Source organism: Epinephelus lanceolatus, chromosome 6, assembly GCF_041903045.1.
Source record: "Epinephelus lanceolatus isolate andai-2023 chromosome 6, ASM4190304v1, whole genome shotgun sequence".
In the NCBI taxonomy this organism is placed as follows: domain Eukaryota; kingdom Metazoa; phylum Chordata; class Actinopteri; order Perciformes; family Serranidae; genus Epinephelus; species Epinephelus lanceolatus.
This window is the reverse complement of record NC_135739.1, coordinates 10,318,240-10,344,970: the sequence shown is the minus strand read 5'-3', so window position 1 is coordinate 10,344,970 and position 26,731 is coordinate 10,318,240. Positions and strand designations below refer to the sequence as shown.

At 40.9% G+C, this 26,731-nt stretch overlaps 1 protein-coding gene across 1 annotated transcript in view; it reads right to left on the bottom strand.

Moving 5' to 3' along the window:
• Positions 1–26,731, bottom strand: part of tgfbr3 (transforming growth factor, beta receptor III) — a 91,965-nt gene that overhangs the window by 6,997 nt on the left and 58,237 nt on the right. The window contains exons 5-14 of the mRNA XM_033622870.2: positions 22,999–23,182; positions 19,035–19,197; positions 18,476–18,623; positions 14,810–14,999; positions 14,266–14,552; positions 11,922–12,077; positions 9,092–9,235; positions 8,430–8,615; positions 6,225–6,503; positions 5,486–5,612 (exon numbers count right to left, since the gene is read on the bottom strand). Coding sequence (XP_033478761.1) covers positions 5,486–5,612; positions 6,225–6,503; positions 8,430–8,615; positions 9,092–9,235; positions 11,922–12,077; positions 14,266–14,552; positions 14,810–14,999; positions 18,476–18,623; positions 19,035–19,197; positions 22,999–23,182 — 1,864 coding nt within the window. The remainder of the gene's footprint in view (positions 1–5,485; positions 5,613–6,224; positions 6,504–8,429; positions 8,616–9,091; positions 9,236–11,921; positions 12,078–14,265; positions 14,553–14,809; positions 15,000–18,475; positions 18,624–19,034; positions 19,198–22,998; positions 23,183–26,731) is intronic.

Below are 26,731 nucleotides of genomic sequence, written 5' to 3'. Positions count from 1 at the left end.
ACTAATAAGAGATCTCTTACACTCTCAGACTGTCCAATATTTCTAATACAATAACCCTGATATTAAATGTTTTCTTTTAAAGCAGATAAAGATATATTCATTGTCATATACATAAAACAAACTTACAGTTTTTTTTTTAATCGTTGTCCTTTATTCTTTGCAGACTAAAACTAAACTTGTACTGGTGTAGTAATAAAATCCACTCCGCTAACCTCTCTAATAAATGATACTTTTCAACTTTTCCTGAACGTTACCAGATCCATAGAAAAAAAGGCATAAAATTTATCGCGAAGCAATAAATCTACTTCTGATGGCAGGGCTTTGAGGCTGTTATGTTTTTCCATGCACCAAGTTGGCCACAAGTGGCCCTCTTTGATTTGTAGATCAAGCTGAGCTCTTTGGGATGCTGTCCAGTGCAGAGCTGTGGCCCTTGAAAAGGCAGCTTGTTTTGTTTGCCATCCTAGCATAAGAGATGCCTTTGTGTTATAAAACACGGCCTTTGAAATTGAGTTATTTTTTTCACTGTGTTTACTGCATATCTGTGTTTACTTAATCTGTTCCATGGAAAATAAACCCGCTGTGCTGGCACTGTGGTGTGGGCAGTGCATGTTGCTGCCTACTATGGACTACTTTCACTCACTCAGTACTCTAAGTTTCAGAGTTTCTCTTTTCCAGTAGCTTCAGCAGCTGCTCTAACATCAACACTAACCTCTGTGCTGAAAAGTGGCTGCATCTATACCTGAGCTCAGCTGTGAAACCCTATGTTACATTAAAATGTAATAAATCCATCACTTTTGTTCAGAAATTTACTGTACCACTCTGATATCCACACCAGAGCCTGACTAATACTGCATTTTTAAAACTAATTAACCTTTTCATTGCTATTCTGTTATTGGAGCAACAGCTCTGGTCCCCGTTTACTTCCTGTCAGCGACTGCATTAACAAATTATCCCATCGGAAATAAAAAAGGGACCCATTTAGGGTGCAGTTGGGTGCAATAATCAAACTGCCGCCAATATTTTTTAGTACTGAATGACTTCATTCTAACAACACCTCTTGAATGTATATATATTCATTCAACATGTAATGCACATAACTGTACGTATTCTTATGTTAACTCTTATTCTATTCTTGTTTTATTCTATTGATAGTTAAATATTCACACTTACAGCCTCAGCACAGTGACAACATATATTTTATTTTTAATATTTTTCATATCTTAAGTACTACTGTTAAACACTGTAGCATTGTGCACATTTTAGTTTCTATTGTATCTTATTTTATTGCTTTATATTTACATACTTCTATTTCATACTCTTACTCTTGCCTCTTATAATTCTCTGTTCTTTACATCATCTGTAATAAATTTCAATTTCCCCTCTGGGATCAATAAAGTATTTCTGATTCTGATTAAATGTTTTATGTTGTCAAGTTAGAGAAGGTCTATACCTAAATTGACATTTTAGAGTTTTAAAAAGATCAGATCTATTGGACTGTAAAAAGTCAGAAAATAGATAGGTTACAATCTAAGGGCCCTTTCACACCATCATCATCTCATTTGGTGTGAACTCTTGGACTTTTCAATTTGGTTGTGAGTTGTCAGTGTGAGAGCTACCTAGATCACAGCTCAGACTGAAAAGCTGAACCTTGAGAGGTGGTCTCAGTTCAGATCAAACTGAAACATGGTTTAGTTCGTTCCTGGTAAAAAAATTTTTTTGGATGGTTTGGACTTTTGGGCCAATTACAGGAAGTTTTGGCAGGCTATTGTCATATGATAAGAGTAGTGTAGCACCTCAGTGTGTAGTGTGTGTGTGTGTGTGTGTGTGTGTGTGTGTGTGGTTGAGTAACAGAGAGAATCAGGGGCGTTGCACCAGTTTCTGGGCCCTATGCATGAGCAATCTCTCTGGGATCCACACCCTTCCTCTCTTGATCCATGTCTCTTTCACGCACATATTTTTTTTTTTTTTACAAAATCAGTTTGCTTTCTTTCCCTTCCTTTCTTTCTTTTCTTTTAGAACCCGAATTTCCCTTTCTTGGGGAAAGACATGACAGTGTACGCTGGTGCTTACTCTGCTTTAGCTACGTCTAGAGACAAACCTAGTGGAAGGGTGGACTAAACCATTGTGTGTCTTTAAGGGGTAAAAAGAGCCTCAAAGAGCTACCACTATTTTTTATACAAAGTTCAGTCTTACAACTGATTTATTCGGCCAAATGCAAACCAAACCAAACTTTTCAAGCCCCCCCTTTCCCATTGAGACCCTGGGAAATCAGTCCCACTTTTGCCCCCACTACAACGCCCCTGGAGAGTGATGGTGGCTGCACTCAGACCAGACAGGTGTTGGCAATCAGAGCAGAGGAGAAACTAGCTGTAAAGTTGTGAAGTGGTAGTAAATGTACAGTGTAGGTTTTGGTTTGTCCATGAACAACGCTATGTAACAAAATGAGCAGTGGTAGTACATGGGGGAGAGGAGGATATGACTTTGTAAAGAGTCAGTTGGAAAAACCCTCAAAAACTCTGACTCTAATTTTCAGAGAGGATGGTAGAGCCCCTCCAGAAACCAATCTATGTCAAGTATTGGGGCGCAGCTCATTTTGGTGATGACAACAAGAAATAGGTATGTCATGTGTAATTACTTAGTGTGCTGACATAATTGCAATGTGAAACCAGAACTAACTAGATCAAATGTATACAGTGTAACAAACACGTGAACCTCGGTTAAGACCGTGGTTCAGACCTTCAGATGTGAAATGGCTCAAAGGTATTTGGGTATTACCACAGTACACTAAGAATACCAGTAAATATTCACATTTGAGAGGCTGGCACCAGTCAATTTGCTAATTAATGATTCATCAAAATTGTTCCAATAAAGTTCCAGTCAATTGAGTCATAGTTGCAGCTCTAACAAAAACAAACTTGTCAGCATGGGCAAATCCAAGGGCCAACCCTGGAATTGGATTGGTCATCCCAGATACCACAAAATTGGCTTCTGCCTCCTTGCAGGGTGAGTGTTTAGCCCTCAAGTTGTTTCCAATACCATCTTTGTATGGATGTGTCATGTGTTATTGAATCAAGATCAAATTCTCGAAAAATCCTGGAACCACTACAGCTTGTTGGTGCTTTCTGGTGGGCAAACTATGTGTGTTAGACTCTTTTGCAAACAGATCTTTGTCATTTCTCCTCTGCAATATAAACCCATACAACATATTCACAATAAGCTTAAAAGGTATAGTGAGCAGGAAGTGTTGGTTGCTGTTTGTGAACAATATCACCAGCAAAAGTAAAAGTAACAGCCAACCCTAAATTCACTCTAGTCTGATATATTTGTGTTTTCACGAATTTCGTAACTTCCTCTTGGATGCATCCTGCTTACAATCTGATACCTGATTGCCACCTTTTTATAAACCCCAATCTTGCCTGTGGGCTGCGTCCAGGAGGGTCTAGGACACAGCAAAATAAGGAGAAAACTATAATCACCGCCTTGCCTCCATGAACCAGTCTAGTTGCACTTAAAGTCTACTTCCACGTGTTTGAAAACATGGATGTTTCCCCCCAGCAACACAGAAGATCTACAAAATCATTCATTCATTTTCCGTAACTGCTTATCCTGTTAGGGGTCACACTGGGGCTGGAGCCTATCCCAGGTCATATTGGGCAGGCAGACAGGTCACCAGACTATTACATAACACATAGAGACAGACAACCATTCACAGTCACATTCACACCTACAGGCTATTTAGAGTCACCAATTAACCTGCATGTCTTTGGACTGTGGGAGGAAGCTGGAGTACCCAGAGAAAACTGACACAGGGAGAACATGCAATTCAAACCCCCATTCCCTTTCACTGTAGAACCTTCTGACTGTGAGGCGACAATGCTAACCACTGCACCACCGTGCCGTCTCCATACAATCAGCACAGTTTTAAGGTGGACACCAAAGATAAGTGTCACCTATTCGGTATCCGACCAAATGTCTCTCCTTCTGTTCCTGAGATATGATGCAGAGTAATGGCCAGAAAAGTTTTTTTGCAGAATATTATGATGTCACAGTGACGCTGACCTTTGACCTTTTGGATGTAAAATGACATAACATCATCATTTTATCCTTTTAGAGATGTGTGTAAAATTTTGTCACAATCAGCATATGAATTTGGGTTGAAATTGATCAATTGAGTTGAAACATGAGGTCACAAGGACCTTGAACTTTGAACACCAAAATCTAGTCAGTTCATCGTTAAGTGAGTGGATGTTTGTGCTAAATTTGAATAAATACCTTTGAGGCATTCTTGAGACATCGTGTTCACAAGAAGGGGACAGACAGACGTACTTATGGACGGACAACCCAAAGATAAATACACCACCGCACACAGAGAGTGGGTCATCAGTGATGATTAAGAGGAATTACTTTTGTATGAGTCTATATGTTTTGTTTTAGGGAAATCCTGCTTAGTATACATTCATATAGGCCAATATCGGCCATGCTGATATATCAGTCAGGCTCCAGCTTACATTGATTAAAATGATGTGATTTGTATTAAATTCATGAGTCAATAAAGTTGACTCAAACTGACCACGGGTCTCTTGTTGATGTCATTGCTCAGAGGGGATGCTGATTTGAAAAGCTGTGGCAGTTCACCAGAGACTGGGCACTCATGATATCACCCCATCTCAGTTTATTTCATAATTAGTCAAATGTGACAGTTGTCGTGGTTACCTCAGGCCTCCCCCACATCTGCACGCTGATCCCTCCCTCTGATCACACTCGCAACCCATGAGACAATACAGCAAGCGATTGAATGAGTGACTAAACAAGTGATGATCGAGGGGCCTTTAGGCTCTGGCTGGACTCCCAAAGCCAACAAGAGGACCTCCACTACCCTCACACACACACACACACACCCCTCCCTTCTTCCCCCCTCTCTAGTGGAAAGGGGAGGCCACAGTGAAGGCCGTAACTGAAAACAACTGGAACTCAGTGCTGTATGACTCCTTTTTTTCCACCTCTCCCTCAGCATGGACTGGTCCAGAGCAGCCGAACTGGGCCTCAGTTTTAGCACACTCCCCTTTACTGCAGTCAACCACATGCTAGTATGTACACACACACCCAAAAACACACTCTTGTGTACAGACGTTAATGTAAATAGACAAATGCGCACACAAAATGTGCATACACAATCACACACACAGCGCACACACACACACTGCAGTTAATGATGACCAGATGTGGGGAAGTGATGCGTAGTGTTTTGCGGTTTGGTCTAATCTCCAAGTATCGGACCGAGCTTTCTCTGGCCCCTCCGCCCTCAGACCTGCTTCTCTCTTTACTCCAGTCTCCTTATCACACTTAACATTCAAAACAAAAGAAATGAGAGCTTAATTCGTAATGTGTAGTGCTGATAAAACCAAAACATGGATGAGATTGACAAGCTTTTAAGCCCATCGTTTTCAGGCTGGACTCACGTCATAAATTAGGTGTCATAACTAACCTGCATCACCTCGGGGACCAGATCCATCCACCACAACCAGCGGCTTGGTAGACGTCTTGGTGTTCAGCATCATGGTCATGATACTGTCCAGACCAAGAGAATCGCAGGGCTCACCGGGCTGTATGCACTGTGTGGGCAGAATTTACAAAATTTTAAGTGAAGAAATCCAACGAAAAGAAACATGCCACTCTGTCATAAAGCTTTTATGCGCCACAATTTTTTAAAATAGACAAATAAAGGCTTTGTAAAACCAAAAGCAACCATTCACATTTCTCAACCTTGAGTAAATGTCTTCTGTCAAACCTGACCCAAACTTGGAAATTAAACAAATGACTAACTCATGAGCCCATTCCTGACCCTGATCAGAATCAGAATATAACAATTAGCTTCTAAATCACAACTTTCTTACAATCATTTAAAAGTGACGAAGTGAAAAAGTAGGGGAAAGTGCTCGCAAGAGACTTCATGAGTTGGACTGATAACACAGTCAGAGAAAAATGAAAGTGATGCCTAAGACGGATGCTTATTTTGTTCTGCAGCTGGATACTTGGCAAACCTTACACTGATTCATGTTTCCTGCTTAGCATTGGGTTCAGACCTGATACTGAATGACTCGGCTCAGCAAGAGTAAAAATCTCAAAAAACAATACTACTCATCCTGTATACCTCTGGATAGACTAAAAGACTTTGATGCTTCATTAAACACACAAAAGAATTTGAAGAAGCGTATACTGCATACCTTCGAGAGTCCTTGGCTGCTCAGAGGTCTCTTGGAGCACAGAGACATCTCACAGTGCAGGAAAAGCAGGGACATGTTGAACTTTGAGTTGAAGTTGAAGCTGAAAATTTTCTTCTCCGCAGGGAAGTCCCTCTGAGGATAGTACTTGACAGAGTTGTCTGTGGGGCAGACCGTCTCAATGAGAGTGTAGTCTGAGGCCACACTGGGGTTGGAGTTGGGAGAAATGAAGCAGGATATGATGGTGAACCCCAGCTCTGGATCTGATGTGGTTGATGTGACCTAAGGGGAGAATAGAGAAGAAAACAACATTTATTCTTCAAATACATGGATCATTTATCATTTGTCATTTGAGCCTCTTTGTCCAAGTCTAAGACTGGAGTTGTGATTGATGAATCTGATAAGCACTGCCATCAATCATCCTGCTCTTATACTTCAGTTTATACAGAACATTGCCATTTTACACCCACTTTAGAGTGGGTTACACAAAACAAAACGACTGAGGCATGACGTTGCTCCAGTGTGTGATTTTAGACAGCCTGCAGGCAGCCCGTAGGCAAAAGAGGCGTGACGGGCATGACACATAAGACAACAGCATCAGCCTCTAGTTTGACATCTAAAATATGCGCCGACACTGCTTTATAAACTATAACAATGGCATAATGGCACAATGGCTGCCGTTCTTCTTCTTTGAGTTAGCTGCTAACTGCTAGCAGCTGCTTTTTTGCCATGGGTCCTTCCTGCCTGCTCTCCCTTTTACACAGATGTCAATGCGGCGCTTTAACTACCTTTGTTGCCAGCTTAAAGGCGAGGCAACTCTGTCCCCCAATTCTGTGATCATACCTTTAATAAAGACGGGCGACATGGAACAACGGCGAGACATTCCCACCTTGAACAAGCAGTGTAAAAGGGGCTTAAATCTCAGCAGGAAAGCGAATAAGCTAATTTCCCAAAATGTCAAACTGTTCCTCTAGAGCTGCACTAATCAATAACTTTATATTAACAATGGATCAAATGATATTATACAAAGTGGAAGTGGTTTCTCATGGTCACAATCCCAGTTTCCATTAGCTTTACAAAGCTTTTAGAGGGACAGTTCTTGGCTCATTCAGCCAAGAAGGACGCCAATAATGTTTACATCTTGCACCGTCACAAGCACGAGCCTCTCGCCCATGAGCAGATGCACACTTCCTTCTGCATGGTGGGTTTAGCTCAGTAGAGACAAAATAGTTCCTACATGAAACTGCTCACAACAAAGTCTGTGGATTATCTTGACCAACTGAGTCATGATTTCTGGGAAGAGACATTGCTTTTGAGTTTTTCAAATTATTTTTTTGGCACTTTGAGCACCACAAGCTGAGTGCCGTCTAGTTCCATTCTACTGGAGAGAAGGCAGACGTCACCATAGCTGACTTGTGTGTATTTTTGATTTGGGGCTAAACTGTCCTTTTTAGCATCTTTCAACTCATTGTTTTGGTTTTATGGTTTTATTTCAGGAGTTGCTGGAAACCAGATCTAAAGGGAGAGTGGATATTGGATTTTATTCATCAGGTGGACATAAAAAAAGGACTCAGAATGAATGCTGCTTGGATGGATAACAACTGTTTGTTTTAAACATTAGCTATGTCAAGTGAAACAAATTTCTTTAAGTAATATTTCAGTCACAGCTAGTTACAAGTAATATCTTTTCATCCATAATCATCCCCTGAGTTCCTCCTCTTTTCTTCTTTTGGACTGGTCTTGCATACAGAAAATCCTTTGTAACCAGCTGGCTCTGCATCCATGCTGTCAGCGTAGCACCTCCCGCTGATATCATCATAAATCATTTTGTCAGAGGAGCTCAGAGTGTGAGCCTTTGCCATCTCTTACATGACCTCCGTAGTTACTGTTGTGAAACAAGGATTTTGATTCAGCCAGACAGGATACAGAGACATGTCGAGAGGAGATACAAAGAACAAGAGGGGTGAAAGCAAGTATTAGCTTTTTAGCCCCAACTAGACAAAATACAAATCGGCCTTGTGGATGCTGCACCAGGAGATCAAAGCAGGGAGGGCTTAAGTCCCAGACAGAGAGTACACAAAGGAAAGTTTTCTTGCTAAAGTTTTAATTTAGGAACAAAAACACAACTTCCATGAGACTAATACTGCACTAAACTGCAAAACACACACTCATAAATAAAAAGTAATATACTAGAAGTGCAAAGATTACCTCCACAAAAACGTCCTGCTTTTGTGCAACAGTGAAGAAGGCCTGGCGTGAAGGATTGTTGAACGGCAGTGTGTTGTACAGCTCCATGTTAAATGTCGTGTTGCTGACTGGTTGCCTTCCTGGTCCTGGTACAATCCTGGGAAGTGTCACCGAGGTTTCCTGGCTCTTTCGGTACGTGCAGTTGAACTAGGGGGAGAATAAGACATAAGCCAACACAAATATCAGCAGGGATCTGACATCTGATTCCACTGCTAAGCATCCTCAACCCTGCAAGACTGTGTGTCAGCGTTTGACCACATAAAGATGGATCAGAAAACGGGGGAAGGAACATAAGAGATACTGTATAAACAAGAACAATAAGTGGGAGGCAAGGAATGGATGAGACAAAGGAAAATAAGTCCGTAGAGGGAAGGAGATGGAGCAACTTCAAAATGGAAAATGTCAGGTCAAGTTCATAAAACAGACATCATGGAAAGACGGAGATTGCAGAAACCAGATGAGCCTTTACGTGCACCAAGGGACTCTGGGAAATAGAGTTTCTTCCAACTCTGTATGATTTACATAGAGATGTGGATGATAATTGATCTTGACTTGTCAACTTTCACCCTGCAATGAGATTGAGCTCTCACAGAGGCAGAACCACAATGATTCCACTGTCTTACCATTATGACTGACTGGTGTTCTGGGGCCTCCGTAAGTGTCCTCTCAACTGGGTCCCTCGGGAACAGCACGTCTCCAGATTCCAGATCCTCATAATCCAGCGGCCCACCACTCCCATCCTTAGTCTCAGCATGACTTATCAGGACCTGCAATCCACAGAGGAGTCCATCAGTCACAAAGCCTGAGCCACATCACTTAGTAAGTGAAAGAAGAATCCCTTCCAGACTTTCTTCTTTAAAAAGGTCCAGTCGTGAGTAGTGTTGCTTAACACAGAGATTCGAATCTTTGAGAGGGGTTGCCAAAACATTCTGCAACCTATGAGTTGGATTTAAAATGTGGGAATGTCCTGTGGCTTCAGCAGTGGGACTCGTCCTGGACAAAAACATAAAAACATACTTTTAATTTCTCAGTAGAGTAGAAGAATGTCAGGGGTCTGACATGAGTACATGCCGCTTTAAGAAAAGTCTGATTTAATGAGGTGAGAGGACAATCTCACTGACACCAAGAGTGTTTTCTTGAGTCTGCACCAAATTAGTTGACCTGTCCCTGGTGCCACTGCCGAATTAAATCAGCATGTCACAAGATCGGAGAAACAACAACAGCTAGAGCAGATTATCTTTGATGTGTTGGGACCCAAACAATGAAATTTTATCTCTTTTGACTGGGGTCAGAGGTTATCCCTGCATCCAACTGCTAACACAAAAGGCAACCTTGGACGTGTGCCCGGGTTTTCAATCTGCATTGGACAGAAAATGTGTTGTTCCAAATTTCCCCCACAAAAGATCTCAAAAGGTTGGGGAGGAAGTGATTCATCCTTGCTTGTTAGAACAAACATGCTGAATGAATGCATTCCATAATAATGAAGACAAGTGGAGATGTCAGATGTGAATGCTGAGTCCCATAAAAACACTCCCACACTGTTCAGCAATACGTGCAAATGTACTTTGAATTAATCGTATTATTCTATTTTCTATTTATCCAAAAAACAATTTGTATAAAGCAATTTGTGGAGAAAGGATTGTGTTTCCTATCAGCTGGCTGAGATCTGACTGCTGATGTTGCTACGAAACATGCTGTCAACTACTAACTGAAGCACATCATAGCCATAAATAGCTGACAAACATTGATTCAAGATGTTTTCTCTCTCTGTTTTAACAAGCCCACAAAGCCTTGCTTGTTTACCATCTGTGATTTAAGATGTTTGTGTTCCACTCAGAAAATGAAAGCTCACAAGCTGTGCAAACTAGCTAGTTAGCCTTGTTAGCATTAGCAAAGGCAAACAGTAATGCTAATTTAGAAGGTGCTATCCCCGCACAAAAATAAATAAAGCCTCCTCTCATCAGTATTTACTAGACTGTATAAAAGAAGTGGACATAGCCACTGTGACGTCACTCCCATTTTGAACATGGATGAATTATGAGACCTGAATGGAGTGTTGAAAGCGGGACCCTGGTCCTTCCTATGAAAGTTGCTCAGTGGAGCTTGAAGCCAAAAAGCTCTTTTTCCATGGTATGAAATTACCTGGATGATCGGCACTGCTTCCACATCACTGGGCCCATCGAGCAGACACACTAGAGACTTCCGCCAACCAACATGGCTACTTTTGGTTTAGTGCTCTGCTAACTTGAATGGGTATAAAATGATTTAACCTTGCAGCTGTTCTAGACTTTCAAAATGTTATCAGACCAAATGGATTAAATCGTGAGAGTAAAACAAGTAGTTTCGCATGGGATTGTGATTTACAGACATCTCTTTCTCAATGTAAGACGATAGGAAACTCTTTATGGGCCCAATGACATCACATGACGAACTCGGGAGCTGTAATTCCACTCTGCAAAAATTGGCTTCAAAGCCTGGTGCGCTTCCTAGTCCTTATGTTTGGCATTTTGGTAGTTGCCCTCTTGGTTTTTTGGAGCCAGAAGTGACCATATTTGGATGAGAGTATGGAGCTAAGGAGGATTTTCTCTCCAAGAGTGGAAATACAATATTTGTAGTTTGCAAAATTCATATACAATTTTTTAATGCTTGAACATTCGATAATCACTAAAACGTATGTCATGCAATAATAACGATAATAAAAACAAGTGGAATGGCTGACTGATGCATTGAGTAACACTGCATCTTCAAAGTTATCTATAGATCCTGGTGGTAGCCTTTGAGCAGCATCGTGAATTTTTGTTGGTTTCTTTTTTTCCAGTCTTCAGCTAGCTAACTGTTAACTAGCGAAGATGAAAAGACAGCAAAACATCCTTTAATTTTGCACTTACAGTCAACTAATGTATGCAAACTTGCCACCATAGGAACAGTGCTCATATAACATTCGAAATGAGCTACAATTTAACCAGTAAAAGGTGCTCTCCAGTACTTAAAACAGACTGCATCATGATGGTTTCTTTCTTGTGACATCTTCAAAGTGAACATTTAGGCTTTTCCTTCAGTTTTTCTCTTTTAGGACTTTTGGGGCTCTGTTATTGGCATGATGACTGAGCCCTTTGATAAGAAATGCAAAGTTAATGACAGTGACTTCACGCAGAGGCTCTGACTTATGGGCCCCCTAAAGCCTTGGGCCTGTTCTGTAATACCTATGTGTTTAAGGCAATTTCACATGGGCTTCACTTTACAAACGTGTGGGCTACATCCACTTCTTTAATAACCTCTACGAGTAAACAAGTCAAAACAAACAAAAAAGCAAATTTCAGCTTAACTTAAAAGACAGTGTTTGTTTCCACATTTATATTTACATTATAATCTAGGTGGCCACTGTTTATGGTTCAGGTAAACCAGCTTTATTGACATGACTTGTTTTAGCATAATAATAGGTGTTGTACTCACAGAGTTGATGTAAAGGGCCATTGGACTGCCCTGCATGGGATATACGGTGGTCTGACAGCCAGTCAGAGGAGTTTCCAGTGTGTAGTGGGTGGCATTGACTGTTGCTTTGCAAGCTGGGTCTTGGAGCGTGAGGTTGGCATGAGCATACCCGTTCGCCTGAGGAAACATAAAAAAACTGCAACATTGGAAAAAGATTTAAAAAAAACTTTTCCTTTATTAGCTCATTTTTGGAATTAAAAAAAAAAGTGGTTGTGTGAGACTTTGAGTTCCCAGGAATAAACAAATCCCACAAGGTGGTCTAGCTCCAGCCTCAGCTTCTCCTAATTACAGTCTATGCCAGTTTCCATTCTGTGATGTGGGCTGTGTGTGCCATTCCCGCGCTCAGACGGCAAATGTTGGGAAAAGTCCCACTTGCTTCAATGTCAGCCTGTGTATAACAGGGACGCTTAAGAGTATTTACTTAACAGTATTTCTCTTTGTTTTACTTTTGCGGATGTTTAACCAGGTTTTCCTTAAGTATGGCAATTATCATGGCAGCAGGCAAAACTGATCTCTGCAGCTGAAGGCCAAGATATTAACCCACAAATGAGCTATAGATGTGTGTATTAGGACAGTTTCTTCATTTGCTATCATTACCATAATGTCCACTTTGATATAATACATACATGCACACAAAAGATACTTTTCAGATATTAAAAACCTAGCAACATGAATGTTATTTTGGCATTTGTTAAGAGCAGAGCAGAAGACTTTCATTTATCCCACTAATTGCTCTTGACACTGGTATTCTGTGTCCTCTGTGCTTGTTGTTTTCTGTCCCTCTTGTCACAGTTTGTCACATCAAGTCTGTGTCGCAAGAGCAAAGATGAAAAAACAAAATACTCAAAAGCAAATGTGACCGATCATACGGTCAAACAATTTTCAGATGTGCGTCTTCAATCGCAATCCAAATTACCAATGACACTGGACAAAGTCTGGTTGGGAAACAAAACTGTCTATCTGTCTGTTTAACATTGGAGTGGGACATTTCTCAACTGTTTGTTTCTGTGCTTTAACAATTCGTTAGTTAATCTACAGAAGATGTATTTATTTAATTTGATTATGGGCAATATGGCTTAGAAATAATAATATCCGCTAAACTACTCTGCACTACTAAAATACTACAGTAAACTAGTAACTTAAGTATTTTAACAACAAAGTTAAAGTACTATTATAATAAAGTTAAATAAAGATGTTATAACAAAGTTTAAAAAAGTATTGTTTTAATAAAGATTACAAATTTAACTTTATTAAAACAGCACTTTATTGAACTTTATTAGAACAGTGTTTTATTTAAATTACTTATAATAGTACTTTTTAAAACTTGACTATCACAATACTTTATTTAACTTTAAAAGTGAGGTGTTATAATAAAGGTAAATAAAGTATTGTGATAATAAATTAATGCTGAAATACTAAATAAATGCTGAAATAATGCTTAAGTACTTTTATAGTAAAGTTAAACTATTGTTATAATAAAGTTAAATGAAGATCTGTTACAATTAAGTTGAATAAAGTACTATTATAATAAAGTTAAATATTATTCTAGTATTGTCTCTAGAAGTACTATAATAATCAAGTTCAATAAAGTAGTTTTAATAAAGTTTAATAAAGTACTTTTAGAATAAAGTTAAATAAAGAAATGTTGAAATAAAGTTAAATAAAGAAATGTTGAAATAAAGTTAAATACAGTATTGTTAGAATGGAATAGATCAAATAGGAAGTGTTGAAGTTTTTGCTGTGAACTTGAAGCTTTTAGTCAACAGTCAGCTGTTAGCAGTTAGCGGAAAGTTAAACTGTCCGTGTGGTGCTGTTGTGAAATGCGAGGATTTATTCACTGTGGCTGGGAAGCAAACTAACTGCTCTCCAATTTTATCATTTTATCCATCCCATGTGCAACAAGCTGTGATACATTGAGTTTAATAGATATATCACCCACCCCTAATTATTTGTTTCAAATATAATACCTATAATGTGCTGGTTAGAGCTACCTTTGCTCTGATCTGCTTGTTCATGTTATTAAAAAAATGAAATTAATGAAATTAATGTTTTTAGTAGTAAATAATTTCAATAATACAAATATCTGATAAATAATCAATTTATTTGCGGCATCTTATGTTACATGCTATTCAGGGATAGTTTGTGTTTCTGGTTCTGTTTTTTTGCATTTTTTAAAGTTGTGTTTATTTATACTTGTTGCATGCTGGAATAAAATAAAACTAAACCATCTGGAATAATCATTCGTTGCAGCCTGATATGTTTCTAGGTAGGCTCCATGATGGATGAAATCCTGCTGTCCACTCACCTGCAGGCTTTCTTTGTCGATGCTGACCACCATCCTCGTGTCCTCACACTGCACACTGAGGCCAACACTCAGAATGCCCTGGTGCTCCTCGAACTCTCCATTCTCCCAGGGCCGGTCGTCGAGGGAGGGGGACAGAGGCAGGTAGGGTAGGCCGTCAGACACAGATGGAGGGAAGGGAAAGGGCAGGCTGGAGTGCCGTGTCACAGCTCCTGCTCTTGGATGAGGACTGGAGTCGCGCAGGATGGAGAGCTCTGGAGGCAACATGCTCTCCAGAGGATCCACCACATCTGGAAGTCACACATTGTTGAAACCTCATGAGGCTGATTTAACAGGCAGGGAAATTACACAGGACTGCGACTATAAAACCATTTCACAATTTCACGCTCGTCTCTCTATAATGACCGTGAAATGCGCAATATTAGTCTTGAAATTGTAGCAGCTGCTAAATTGTATGTCTCACACATGGTATTCTTGCTATCATTAAACTGAGCACGCAATTTCTGCTTCAGTATGACTGAATTCAGAGGATGTCTCTTCAGTTTACCTGGCTCTCTAAGTCGGATATTGAAGTGGTTAGCCACAGGAGTGTTGGTGTAAGACGTGACTGGGCTGTAGCCATGCTCCCCTGCCCACTTTATCAGTGCTTGTGGCCCTGATGGCAAGTGCTGCCTAGGGGATTTTGACACTTGCATCAGTCTCTCCACATTTGAGCTGACACTCACGGTATCAGAGGCCTGTGGAAAAGAAAGCAGAGACGTCATATATCTTGTCTTAGTGTATGTTTTCCATCAAAAAGAACAAATTGGCATTTCTAGAAGATCATACATTTGTGTAAGCTCCTTTAAGATCTTCAGAAACAGAGGACATGATTTACTACTCCGCAGATATTCCATTTCAAGTACAGTCCTGTTCTCATGCTGCACTGAGTGTGAATCATATGTATGAGTGTGAGGTCATGGGTGTGTCATCCCTCAATCAATGCTGTGAAACCAACATGTTAGTTTACTCTTAAAATTCGTGTCCTGCCCTACAGCATACCCTCCCTGTGTGAGGGAGTAACGATTCGTTCTCACAGCCGTTTCCCACACATTCATCTCTCTTGAGCAACGCCGAGGAGAACCTGCTTTCTGACAGGAGCAAGATTTTGTTTTTTACGAGGCCATCCTATCACATAAATAGTTGACATGCTCCCAAACACTGGTTGCACAAGCACAGCATCCTGTGTGCCACTGCTGTCAAATAAAAGTCAAAGTGTCAGCTTGTGGGAACAAAAAGGTGGGATCAAGACATAGTTTTGTAAGTCACGTAAATCTCAAGTGTTGCACTCAAGTCCCAAGACAAGTCCCAGGTCCCAAACTTTGAGTTCAGAGTCCTGAAGAGGTCATATTAGAATGTCACCAAAACGAATGAGTGATAAAAGAAAAAAAATCACATTTACAAAACTCATGAATGGTTTTTAAAATTTATATTAATTTGTTACAAGTTAAAACAAGTGTGACTAAACGACGTTGCACGTACAGTTAACATCCATGTCTCTGAAAACATGGATGCTTCGCACACATCTTTACCCCAGCAGCACAGAAGATCTGTACAATCAGCACAGTTTCAAGTTGGACACCCAAGATCAATGTCACCAACTCAGTATCTGACCAAATGTCTCCCCTTCTGTTCCTGAGATATGACACTGAATAATGGACAGAAAAGTGGTTTTGCAGAACATTATGATGTCACGGTGAAGTTGACCTTTTTTGGATATAAAATGTCATCATTTCAACATTTTATTCTGTTAGGAATTTGTGTGAAATTTCGTCAACCTTTGACCAGCAAAATCTAACCAGTTCATTCTTGAGTCCAAACTCCCTCAAAGTGTAAGTGACCTTGACCTTTGGCTACCAAATTCTAATCAGTTCATTGTTGAGTCCAATTAGATGTTTGTGCCAAATTCCCTTAAGGTGTTCTTGGGATATTGCCTTCCCCAGAATGGGACTGATGGGGTCACAGTGACCTTGACCTTTGACCACCAAATTCTAATCAGTTCATCTGTGACAGAAAGTGGACGTTGGTGCCAAATTTGAAGAAATGCCCCCAAGGTGTTCTTGAGATATTGTGTTCACGAGAATGAGACTGACTGATGGGGTCACAGTGACCTTGACCTTTGAACACCAATTTCTAATCAGTTCATTGTTGAGTCCAAGTGGACGTTGGTGCCAAATTTGAAAAAATTCCTCCAAGGTGTTCTTGAGATATTGTGTTCACGAGAATGAGACAGACAAGGTCACAGTGACCTTGACCTTTAATCACCAATATCTAATCAGTTCATCCTTGACTAAATGTGGAAGTTTGTGCCAAATTTGAAAAAAAAAAAATCCCTCAAGGTGTTCTTGATACATTGCGTTTATGTAAATAAGACAGACAAGGTCACAGTAACTTCGACCTTTAACCACTTTAACCACCGAAATCTAATTAGTTCATCCGTGACTCCAAGTGGATGTTTGAGTCAAATTTGAAAAAAAATAAATAAATAATAATTCCCTTAGGGTGTTCTTGATATATGGCATTCACCAGAATGAGACAGACGAGGTCACAGTGACCTTGACGTTTGCCCTACGACCACCAATATCTAATCAGTTCATTCTTAATTCCATGTGAACGTTTGTGTCAAAGGCACAAAAAGGGCATTAAAAACTGGGGGCAAATATACTGATTCATGGCACACTTTTCATGGATGTAAATTTACGGTGCCAAATGCCCAGGGTGGTTACACTGCAGCCTGTTACACCACTGCTGGCTGCAGCTCTCTCCCTAAATACTGGACCAATTTAAAAAATTGTTGTTCCCGTTAGTCACTTAGATAAAAATACGGGGTTGAAAAAAACATCACTTTCTCTTTAAGGGATCACCACAGTTATAATAATTCATCCCGAGGGCGACACAGAATGTCTTTACCAAATTTCCTGGCAATCCATCCAGTAGCTGCTGGTGGACGCACTGACCAACGGGCCAACATTGCAACCCATGAGCCATTCTAAAAATTATCCAGCATGGCTAAAAATGATCTGAGTGGATAGAAGAAAACACAAATCATCCACCAACTTCCACCAGAGGCATTACAATCCGTTTGTGCTGATGTAAGTACCACAGGCTGTGACCTGGCATCACACTCACACAACCTGACTGACTTACTGTACAGCAGTGACCGGGCAGCTGTACAAACACACTGCGCCTGGAAAAAAGGTGCAGTGTCATGGCTGCAGCAGCCCTGCAGGAGTATCAGCATTACACAGTAAGGAAACACAGAACCCCTCACTCACCTCCACTGAAATCAGTACAGGGTTAACAGAGCAGAGAGGTGCACACAATACAACTGATGGGTCTGTCATACCATAAATACCAAATGTCACGAGACAAATGAAATATTTTGAGAAATGCACAACATTAGCGAGTCTCTTTCGGTCCTAATGCACCGACTTTTTTTTACTCAGGGTTTAAAATGTCATCCCTGGAGCAATTTCAGTGGTTGGACTACTGCCAATTCCCCATCGACATGATCTACAGTTAAACTATTCTTCCAAAGTTTACATAGGTGTCATATTCTTATAGTTTCTAAGAGTCCTGAGAGACTTGAGTAACAGTAATGAAGATTTAATATCAAAACTGTGTACTCACACTCAGCGCTGATATGTATAAAACCATAGTTCCAATAAAGGGCATTCTGATATATTGCAGTAATTAGCCAGTGTTTGTCTTTTGTGTGTGGCAAGGAGGCCCTAACAGCTCGCTGCTTAAGAAAGTGCCCAAAGTAGGCGTGGCTCATAATTCACATTGTGACTGATGGGAAGCAGCTTATGTGCAGCTGGAGTACTGTAGTAGCCTTGGCTCTGAAAATATGTGATGCCCCTACCACTGCTGCGCCTGGTTCTCTGAATGTGATGACAATCCCTGGAGCTGCCACGATGAAATGTCACAGTTCCTCCTAACCTGTTATCCCCACCCTCTCCTGCAGCGCGGGACCAGGCGCCAATTCAACACACTTTCTGGTGTGACAAATTCTTTGGTTGTTGGTGCAAAGTGCTGACATTTCTGTCTGCGACATGACTTGTGAGCTACTGTGATGTGTGATAAGATGATATAAAATCTCAGTGGTGAAGTCAGCAGAGGAGAATAAGAGATGAATGGAAAGCTTTTGTCTGTTTTCATGCTGCTAGCTTACCACTACATCCAGCTTGCCAATCACACTGTGGGCCTTGATGACCCAGTTGACAGACTTGGCACACTTGAGCAGCAAGACGACGTCACGATGCAGAGGGGCATCGTCCTCCAGAGGCCGTAGATCTACTATGACATCCACCTGGAAAGCACTGCACAGAGGGAGAGACCAAAAATTTTGGACGGTTAGGTCTACAGTACGTAGTGTTATCGTGCCTTCTGCGTCTGGCCAACTAATTAAAAAGCTGGATGCATTCCCAGAAAAAAAGCAGACATGTGCACTACAGACCTGATAACACTGGAGTGAGATACAGCGCAACAAATTCCCAGATTTGTAGTCTTTTGGGCATACAGAGTAATCACTCCACTGGGGGAGTGAGATGATTATCTGGCAACCTGGACTTTGAGACCCAGTTTTGAAATATCTTTCGCAAAACAACACCACTAAGTGACCCCCAACTCGCCTTCATGGGAGTTTCCATCCAAAACTAATCCTCAGAGATTAGTGAGAGCATCTTGACCTCAAAATGAAACTATGACAACATGTTTTCTTGGCTGCTCACCTGCTGGAGTTGGGGGCTTGGAGCTCGATGATGTGGACTTCTTGGTCTTTGTCGGGTCCGGACAGTACACAGCCCTTTGATGCCTGTGGCTCCACGTAGCCGCCCAGGTAGTTCAGAGACAGGAACTTGGTATCAATTTTGCAGGTGTCAGAAAACAGTGGATCTGAAAGCGGAGAGATATTTATGTTACTGGTCAGGGGCTCTGTAAGGCTATTTTAATCCCCCAAAGGAGAAATACGGCTTTTTGTTACCCTGCACCACAGAGAGGTCACAGCACGAGGTCAGCTGCATAACAGTACCCCCTGCTTCTGGGAGGAATTCAATGTCCTGTCACGGAGACTTCAGTAGGGTGGATGTTTGCTTTGACCGAGCCGTTTCAGCTGAGGAACAGTTTTCCTGCTCACTTTATCACACAGCCCTGCAGCTGGTATACCTATTGTCGCAGAGCTAACTAGGCCCCTTGTTGGATGAGGTTGAGTGTGCTCTGATTGGCATGACCTGTCTTCTTATCAACAGGGAAATCACTCTTTTGGATTTTACGTGGGAAAACCATGCAAAGGTTTTCACCAGAATCCCTCAACAATAACAGGACAATGATATTCATAAACACATTTTATCAAACTTTCTAGTGTTTTTTCCTTCACATGCATGACTGTTCAAAAAATTCGCAAACTGCTCATAAAGTACCTTTAGAAAGTAAAAAGTTACACCCCTTCTCAGCACTCAGAGAAAACACAAGACAGCTGCTTCCTTATTTGGCAAACAGAGCCAAGGACAAAGTGTAAACTGAAGGTTGGCACCTTCCTTTCCGGAACCTTTGTGGCACTTTAAAGAGCTGAGGGGAGACCTTGAGTATACGAGCCTGGTTAGGAAGCAAAGTGAGAATCTGTCCATCTTCATGAAACACCACTGACAATGTGGAGGAGTGGAAATCTACAGCTCTTTGCTTGAAGTAAACATCATGGCACTCTGGGCTTTTGCCAAACCACAGCCCCCTAATGACACAAGCCAAACACTTGCAGGCTGAGCAACCACTCCACAGCGACTAACACAGAGAGAGAACTTATCACCGGCAGTAGTGGTGCCATTACTTCTCTCCAGACATGAGCTTTGCTTTATTTCCATGTGCTGAAAGATGCTCGTTAAAAACAAGATGTCCTGTCTGAGAGCTGATGCATTTGAAGTTGGACGTGCTGTCTGTTCAGTGCATGTATGGCCAGTGGAGAGTGAAGAATCAAAAGTCTGCAGCTCAAACGTATAAAGATCAATCACAGCTTCCCCTGAGAATCTCCTAGAGCTTCCTCACTTTACCCAAACTCCCCCTCATCTTACTTATTGGAAAAAAGTGAAAGCGATAGTTTATCTTCTGCTTACCTTGGGTTTTTTCCATCTGATGTTTCGTCAACCTATATATGCTCTCCACCAGATGTTGTACATTTATTATTGTCATATTTGTGAGAATAATGGAGGTCAGACCACTTGGCAAAAGAGACAAATGATAGACATTTCCGTGGATTTGAATCAAGGGATAAGATTCTGTCAAAGATGATCTGACAAGCTGTCCAAAAACTAAATTCACCCTCCAAAGTCTTAAATACCAATTTGCCTATTTCACACTTTTTGTTCAGATCACTGTCCTGGCTTCATTTTTTAGTCTCTACAATTTCCGCATCTCAATTTATCTCTGACTAGCACACTATCACACATCCATTCATACATAAAAACAAAAACTAAATCTGAATGGTCTCAAGACTGACAGTACCCTACACACATTAATTACAGACAGTTATGCTGTAATGTCATCCATTATGTGGAACATACCCTAAGGAATTTTTGACCTCTAAAGGTGTTACAAAGCAATTTTTTTTTAATGAGTGTTTCCTTGTTGTGTTTGTATCATGCATGCGCATTAAGATACGCACGTACACAAGCGACACAACACACTCTCAATGCTTGTTTCACACTTTCTGTTTGACAGTTGGTGGCGCTATCATACATATCAGCATAGCAATGCTCCCGCAAAGGTAGTGATGAAGAAGACGACCAGTCAGCATACAGGGATATGAATATTGCATAATATAAATCTAAAAAAATCACTTTTGTTGGTGTTTTACAAGGAAACTTTCTAACTTTTACTCATCTAGTGTCTTCAAGTGATATTATTGTTGGCACCACTGTTGCAAAGACAATCAGATGGCTTTCAATGTTCCTCAGGAACTAGCAACTAACAACAAATACAGGACACACTGCATTTTGTTTTCTACATTTACGTTAGCTGTTTCACCACCTGCCATTTCTGCCACTGAAGATAGTGACTGAGAGTTTACATTGACAGCCTTTGGTAACTGGGGATAGCTATCGATATCTAACAGGGGGAAAAGGTGCTTTCCTCTTCCTGATTTTGTTGTGTAATTGTTGTTGTTTTTTTTTGTGGGGCGAGAAAGAGCAGATAACAAAAATGTACTACAACCAATAAGAACAAAAATAAATTAATTAATTCATTAATTTAAAAAAACAAAACAGGTTAGTGCTGAGTTGTGCAGAGTACATAGTAAATTAGTTCGCAGCAATATCATACATGTATACATTTCATCATACAAGTTTACACCATAGAATATACAATTAATTATTTATGAGCTGGACACACTTTCAGACCCCAACGTATGGGTGTGGTACTTTCTCCATTTCAAATCATATTTCCCCACCTTACCCAACAATCTGTATGATAGGCGCTCAAAAGCAGCCAACTGCCCAAGAGATGTATACCACAAGAATGGCGCAGGTGCAGCAGATGCTTTCCAGTCTTTAACAAGCAGTCTCCTCCCTAACATAAAGGCAGTTTGGATCCACTCTGCTAAGGGAGGATTCAAATCTTTTAGTAAGGAAGGATCTCCCAAAATAAATAACTTGGGAGAAAATGGAATATTGATGCCAGTAATGTTTTCCACTGTAGTGTGTATTACAGACCAATATTCCTGAACTTAAACAGTTCCAGAACATGTGCACTAAACCGCCATCCTTGTCATGACACCTCCAACACTCTATCAGCCAAGCCCGCTCTATGGAGCTGGTTGTGTAATTGTTGATGCACTTCCTTTGTGACATAAATGACAGCCTTAATTTTCCCAGAAGATCATTCCCGGCAGCAGAAAGACATTCATAGTGAAAGCAAGGCGTACAGGGTACAAATCTACACAATCATAGTGTCACTAATCTTTAGCCATTACATTGTGCAATCAACATTTACTTCATAATGATAAGTTAAAGCAAACAGCTTGTTTATTTCCACTTTAAGTTAGCCATTAGTTAAGGTTTTTATGATTAGCCACATACCTCTGCAACTAAAAATTATTTTCAGCTTTGTCTGTAGATTATTTTATCATTATCAGTTAATAATCTAGCCTATAAAAACTCAGAAAAGTCTGTCACAATTCCCTATTATCTGTATTCAGATTGCTTGTTTTGTCAGACCAACAGTCCAGAACTAAAAGATATTTAACAATTAATCAATTGTCAGAATAGCTGCAGATTAATTTCTGAATAACTGATTAATCAACTTCTATCTCTTAAAAAACATTATGAGGAGTCTCAAAAAAGAAAAAGTATCTGTTTATATGTTAAAAACATATATATACTGGTATATGTAGAGTAATGCATGCAATGATTTATTTTTTGTAGTTCAGCCATAATACTCCAATGCATTATCTGTGCATTTTCTATATATTTCTGGGGTTCAGTAACTTAGGGCTGTAAGCAGCCACAGCTCAGAGCTACCACAGGTAGCCTGATAAATTGTGTGAAAGGGTGAATGCCTGTTGTGGGAAGGAAATTCTTTTCCCAGAGACGTGCATGTAAACTGGTTCAAACACAAAGCTAAGTGCAGTTATGGGAGCTGAAGGGGAATAGGGAGGCATGGCTTGGGGGCCGAGAGCTATGTTGGGAATTTTGGGAATCTAGAACACACCTTCTCCAACTTTGATGTAGATGTCTTGAGTCATCCTGAGCTCAGAGAACGAGGTGACTGCCCTGTACTTCTTCTGGGCCCAGTTAAGGAGGTGCTCATTGCCATGGGGAAGGGTCTCCTTCTGGATCTGGCAGGAGAGGGAGAAGTTTCCTGGCTGGAAGTGGACCTCTGAGCCCTCAGATACCTGGAGGAGGGGAAAACATTAGAGTGTTAGAGGACAAAAGAGCTTCTGTAATATGCTGTTTTCTTAGTTCTGCACTATGTAAATGCCAAAACAGAAGAGAGATAAGTGCATGTTTTCAATTCGGCTTCAGTGATTTCCAGCATCTATTACAGGTGAATTATTCACTAAAGTAACAAAATAATTGATGGAATATTCTGTATTTAACTTTACAGCTGAATGTTTCCAGTTTCCAGCCAGCAGTGACCTCTCTGTTGAGAAGAATATGCACATAAAAGTCAGCTCAACCAAGCTCAGCTCTATTTTTATTCAAAAAACATCAAATAAGGAAGCTGCAGGCAGATGGACAAGAGAGCTTGGCCTTTCCAAAATTAAACCTGCTCTCTAAACATTGGTGAAACCCATCCTTCACACTCCATCCCAACCGTTTTTTTCAAAGCTTCTCCAAATATGCTCGGAGTATTTTTACACATGGTCCTCTACACAATAAGGTGTCTGGTCTCCAGTGTTTATACAGTGTACTGCGTTGTAGTGCGTCATCACAAATGTGGAGGTCTGCTTCAGGATGGCCGCAAGGGGATAACAGAGAAGACACAAATACATGATGCAGACAGGACTGCCAGTAGGTGGGCACCATAAACTGTATAAAATAATGGACGTAACCACCATGAGGTCACCCATTGGTTTGTGGACTCCTGTTTTGAAGCCTCAAATTTGGCACTGTACCGTCGCCATCTTGGATTTTTGGAGCAAGAAGTACCCATAGCTGGAAGGTGGAGCTCTGGAGGAGTGAGTTGGTTGATTTGACGCCTCAAAGACAACCTGTCACTCAAAGCAATCATGCCCTCAATTAGGCATAATTTTAAGCCTTAAAAAATTCAATGCCAATGTCAGTCTGAGTCATTTAATATTAAATATCTGTCAATACCAAGTTCCGATCTGATTCTTCGCCATGTCACTGCCTTTGAATTGGACTGACTGGAATTTCTCTATCCCTTTGAGTCAGTATTCTCCAGTGTTTGCTGCTTCAGCGCAGCCTTTGCTACCTGAATCAGCTTTGTTCTGTTGTGTTTATTTTCTCTGTCTTCACTTATTTTGGGAGGATTAATTAATAAAGTATTCTAAATGGCTTTTTGCTTGCGTGGCTTTTGTTGCATTTCCAGTTGCATGGTGAGTGTATTTATCGTTGGCTCTGTTGGCACCGTCGCCAACAAGCAACTGAGCTGAAATGAAACAGTGCTGAAACAAAAGGAGTGCTCATAACTTTGGTAAATAACATAAATAAACAGTTGCGTACTGCATTTCGCTGTTGTTTATGGCATGTAGTGTTTTGTCGCTGGCGGGGCTCAGCCTCTGTTCATGCATGGGAGCTCAATGCTGTGCTGTGCATGAAAGCTTCAGGAGTGAAAACACAACAGCTGACGTAAAACAAAAGATCAGATCGGGCTCCGATGCTGATCTTTGAGATCAGACTGATTATTGCCTTATATCAGACAGAACTATCAGCTTATTACACTCGTTTCCATCCTTAGTCTAACATTGCATCCACTCTAACTGATGTACTGATGATGAACTTAGATGTTCTCTAACCACTCACTAGAGACCAATGTATCCACATGAATCTAATGCGTAGTCATGCCAACATTAGTTTTAAGAGTGGAACGGAGTGAAGTAACAAACTACGATGTGGGGCGATATTAAGAAAACATGTTGATTTAGCAATGCCACAAAAACATCCTCTATCTCGTCTGTAGAGCTCGCCCTTGTTGTTATTGCTCCTCATTGGTTTCTGGTGCACTACTCAACAACAGAATTAATCCCGCCCGTGGTGCCAATTGGCTAATCGAGTCCTCCTGCTGCACTCATTAGTCATTTTTTATTTTTACTGATAAACAGCTGTTCTAAACCCAGTGGAGTGGGTGGATTCAGGGTCTGGTCCCAGGCAAGGGAAATAAGCTGTTGAGACCAAAATAGTTCTTTGTCCAGGCTGCAAACATGTTTATTTCCGCTTTAAAGTTGGGTTTTAACATGGTTGTCTATGGGGATTGACTCACTTTCACAGCCAGCCTTAAGTGGCCATTAGAGGAACTGCAGTTTATAGCACTTCTGCATTGGCTTCATTTTTCAGCCTCGGAGGATGACGCTTGGTTGGGCACACACTCACAACAGGTGAAACACTCACACATAAAAGTTTAGGCTATACTAGTACACAGGCATTAAACTACTAGCACAACCAACTTTTAATAGATTCAGACAATAACGTTCTGAACGTCATACACTGAATTCTACAGTTATAAAACTGTAGGTTGCTGTGAAATAAACACAGATAAAAGATGAGGGAGAAGTTTTAAAAATATGAAGGGCAAAGAGGTGCTGATTTGCGTTTGGCCGTATTGAGGAAGGACCACCCCTTTAGCACTTAATGGAGCTCAGCCCGTATGCTTCATTGCAGAGATAAACATTCACATGTGCTGAAAAATCTAGCGAACGACCAAAATGAGTCCAAGCACATGGTCTAGACAGCCCACCTCATTTTATTTCCATGCTTGTTTTTCTTTCTCCCTAGGTGACCTATCTGTATGCATGAGCTGAGATAGTGCTGGCAGGCCCAATTAAAACATTCAAGCCACTTGAATCCAAGAGGAATACGTAAGACCACTTCTCTGTGATGATGTTATGAAGTTGTCCCTAAATTGCAATCATGCTTTAATGATAATAGAATAATATCCCTTTGGGGTGTTTAGGTTTTTCAGACATAACCGCTCAAATCCCTTCATGCGCAACATCTGCCTGACCTCTGGACGCTCCCCCCGATGTTCCTGGCATTGTCACCGGAGGCAGTAAATACTACGGCCTAGGAAACAGGCTCTGTCGAAGAATTTAGGTTGATTTTATATTTAGTGTGTTTACTATGGCGAAAGGCAACACAAAAAGATGGCGAATAGGTGGTGCCCAGAGCCAGTAAGGAGGGGCTGGGGTTTCTTCGCGAACCTTGCCAAGCTCGGCAGAGTTTATCAGTTTAATTGCAGGAATACGACTGTAATTAGTCGCAAAGAATTAGAGGGGAAAGCCTGAAAGCCAAATTAGCTCCAGGCCTTCCAGAGCACTGGAAACCTCAGGAATTTGAAACAGGGAAGTGAGGGACCCACTCTGGGCTTTAACATACTCTCCCTCTCTCTCTGTCTCCTCTGCTGCATGCTCAGCTGACAGACCCAAAATACTAAGGGCTCTATTTTTCTGCAGGGCAAAGCCAGCGCAAGGGCAAATGCAGTTTTTATGCAATTTTCCTCAGACTCAAGTCTATTTTTTTTTTCTTTGCGTCTGCGCCTGTTTGGTAGTTTCCTGGCACAAAATGAACACAGTTTGCTTTGAGGTGGGAGGAGAAGTGCAGACAAGGCTGTGTTTTGCTGATTAAGCGGTCAGTGAAATTTTGTTGCTCATTTTGGCTCCAAACTGCATCTGTGTTAAAAGCTGTTCAGGCTTGCTTTAATCACAAACACAGATGCAGGACAAATTTGGCTGGTTTAGCTGGCACGAGCGCACAGTTATCTC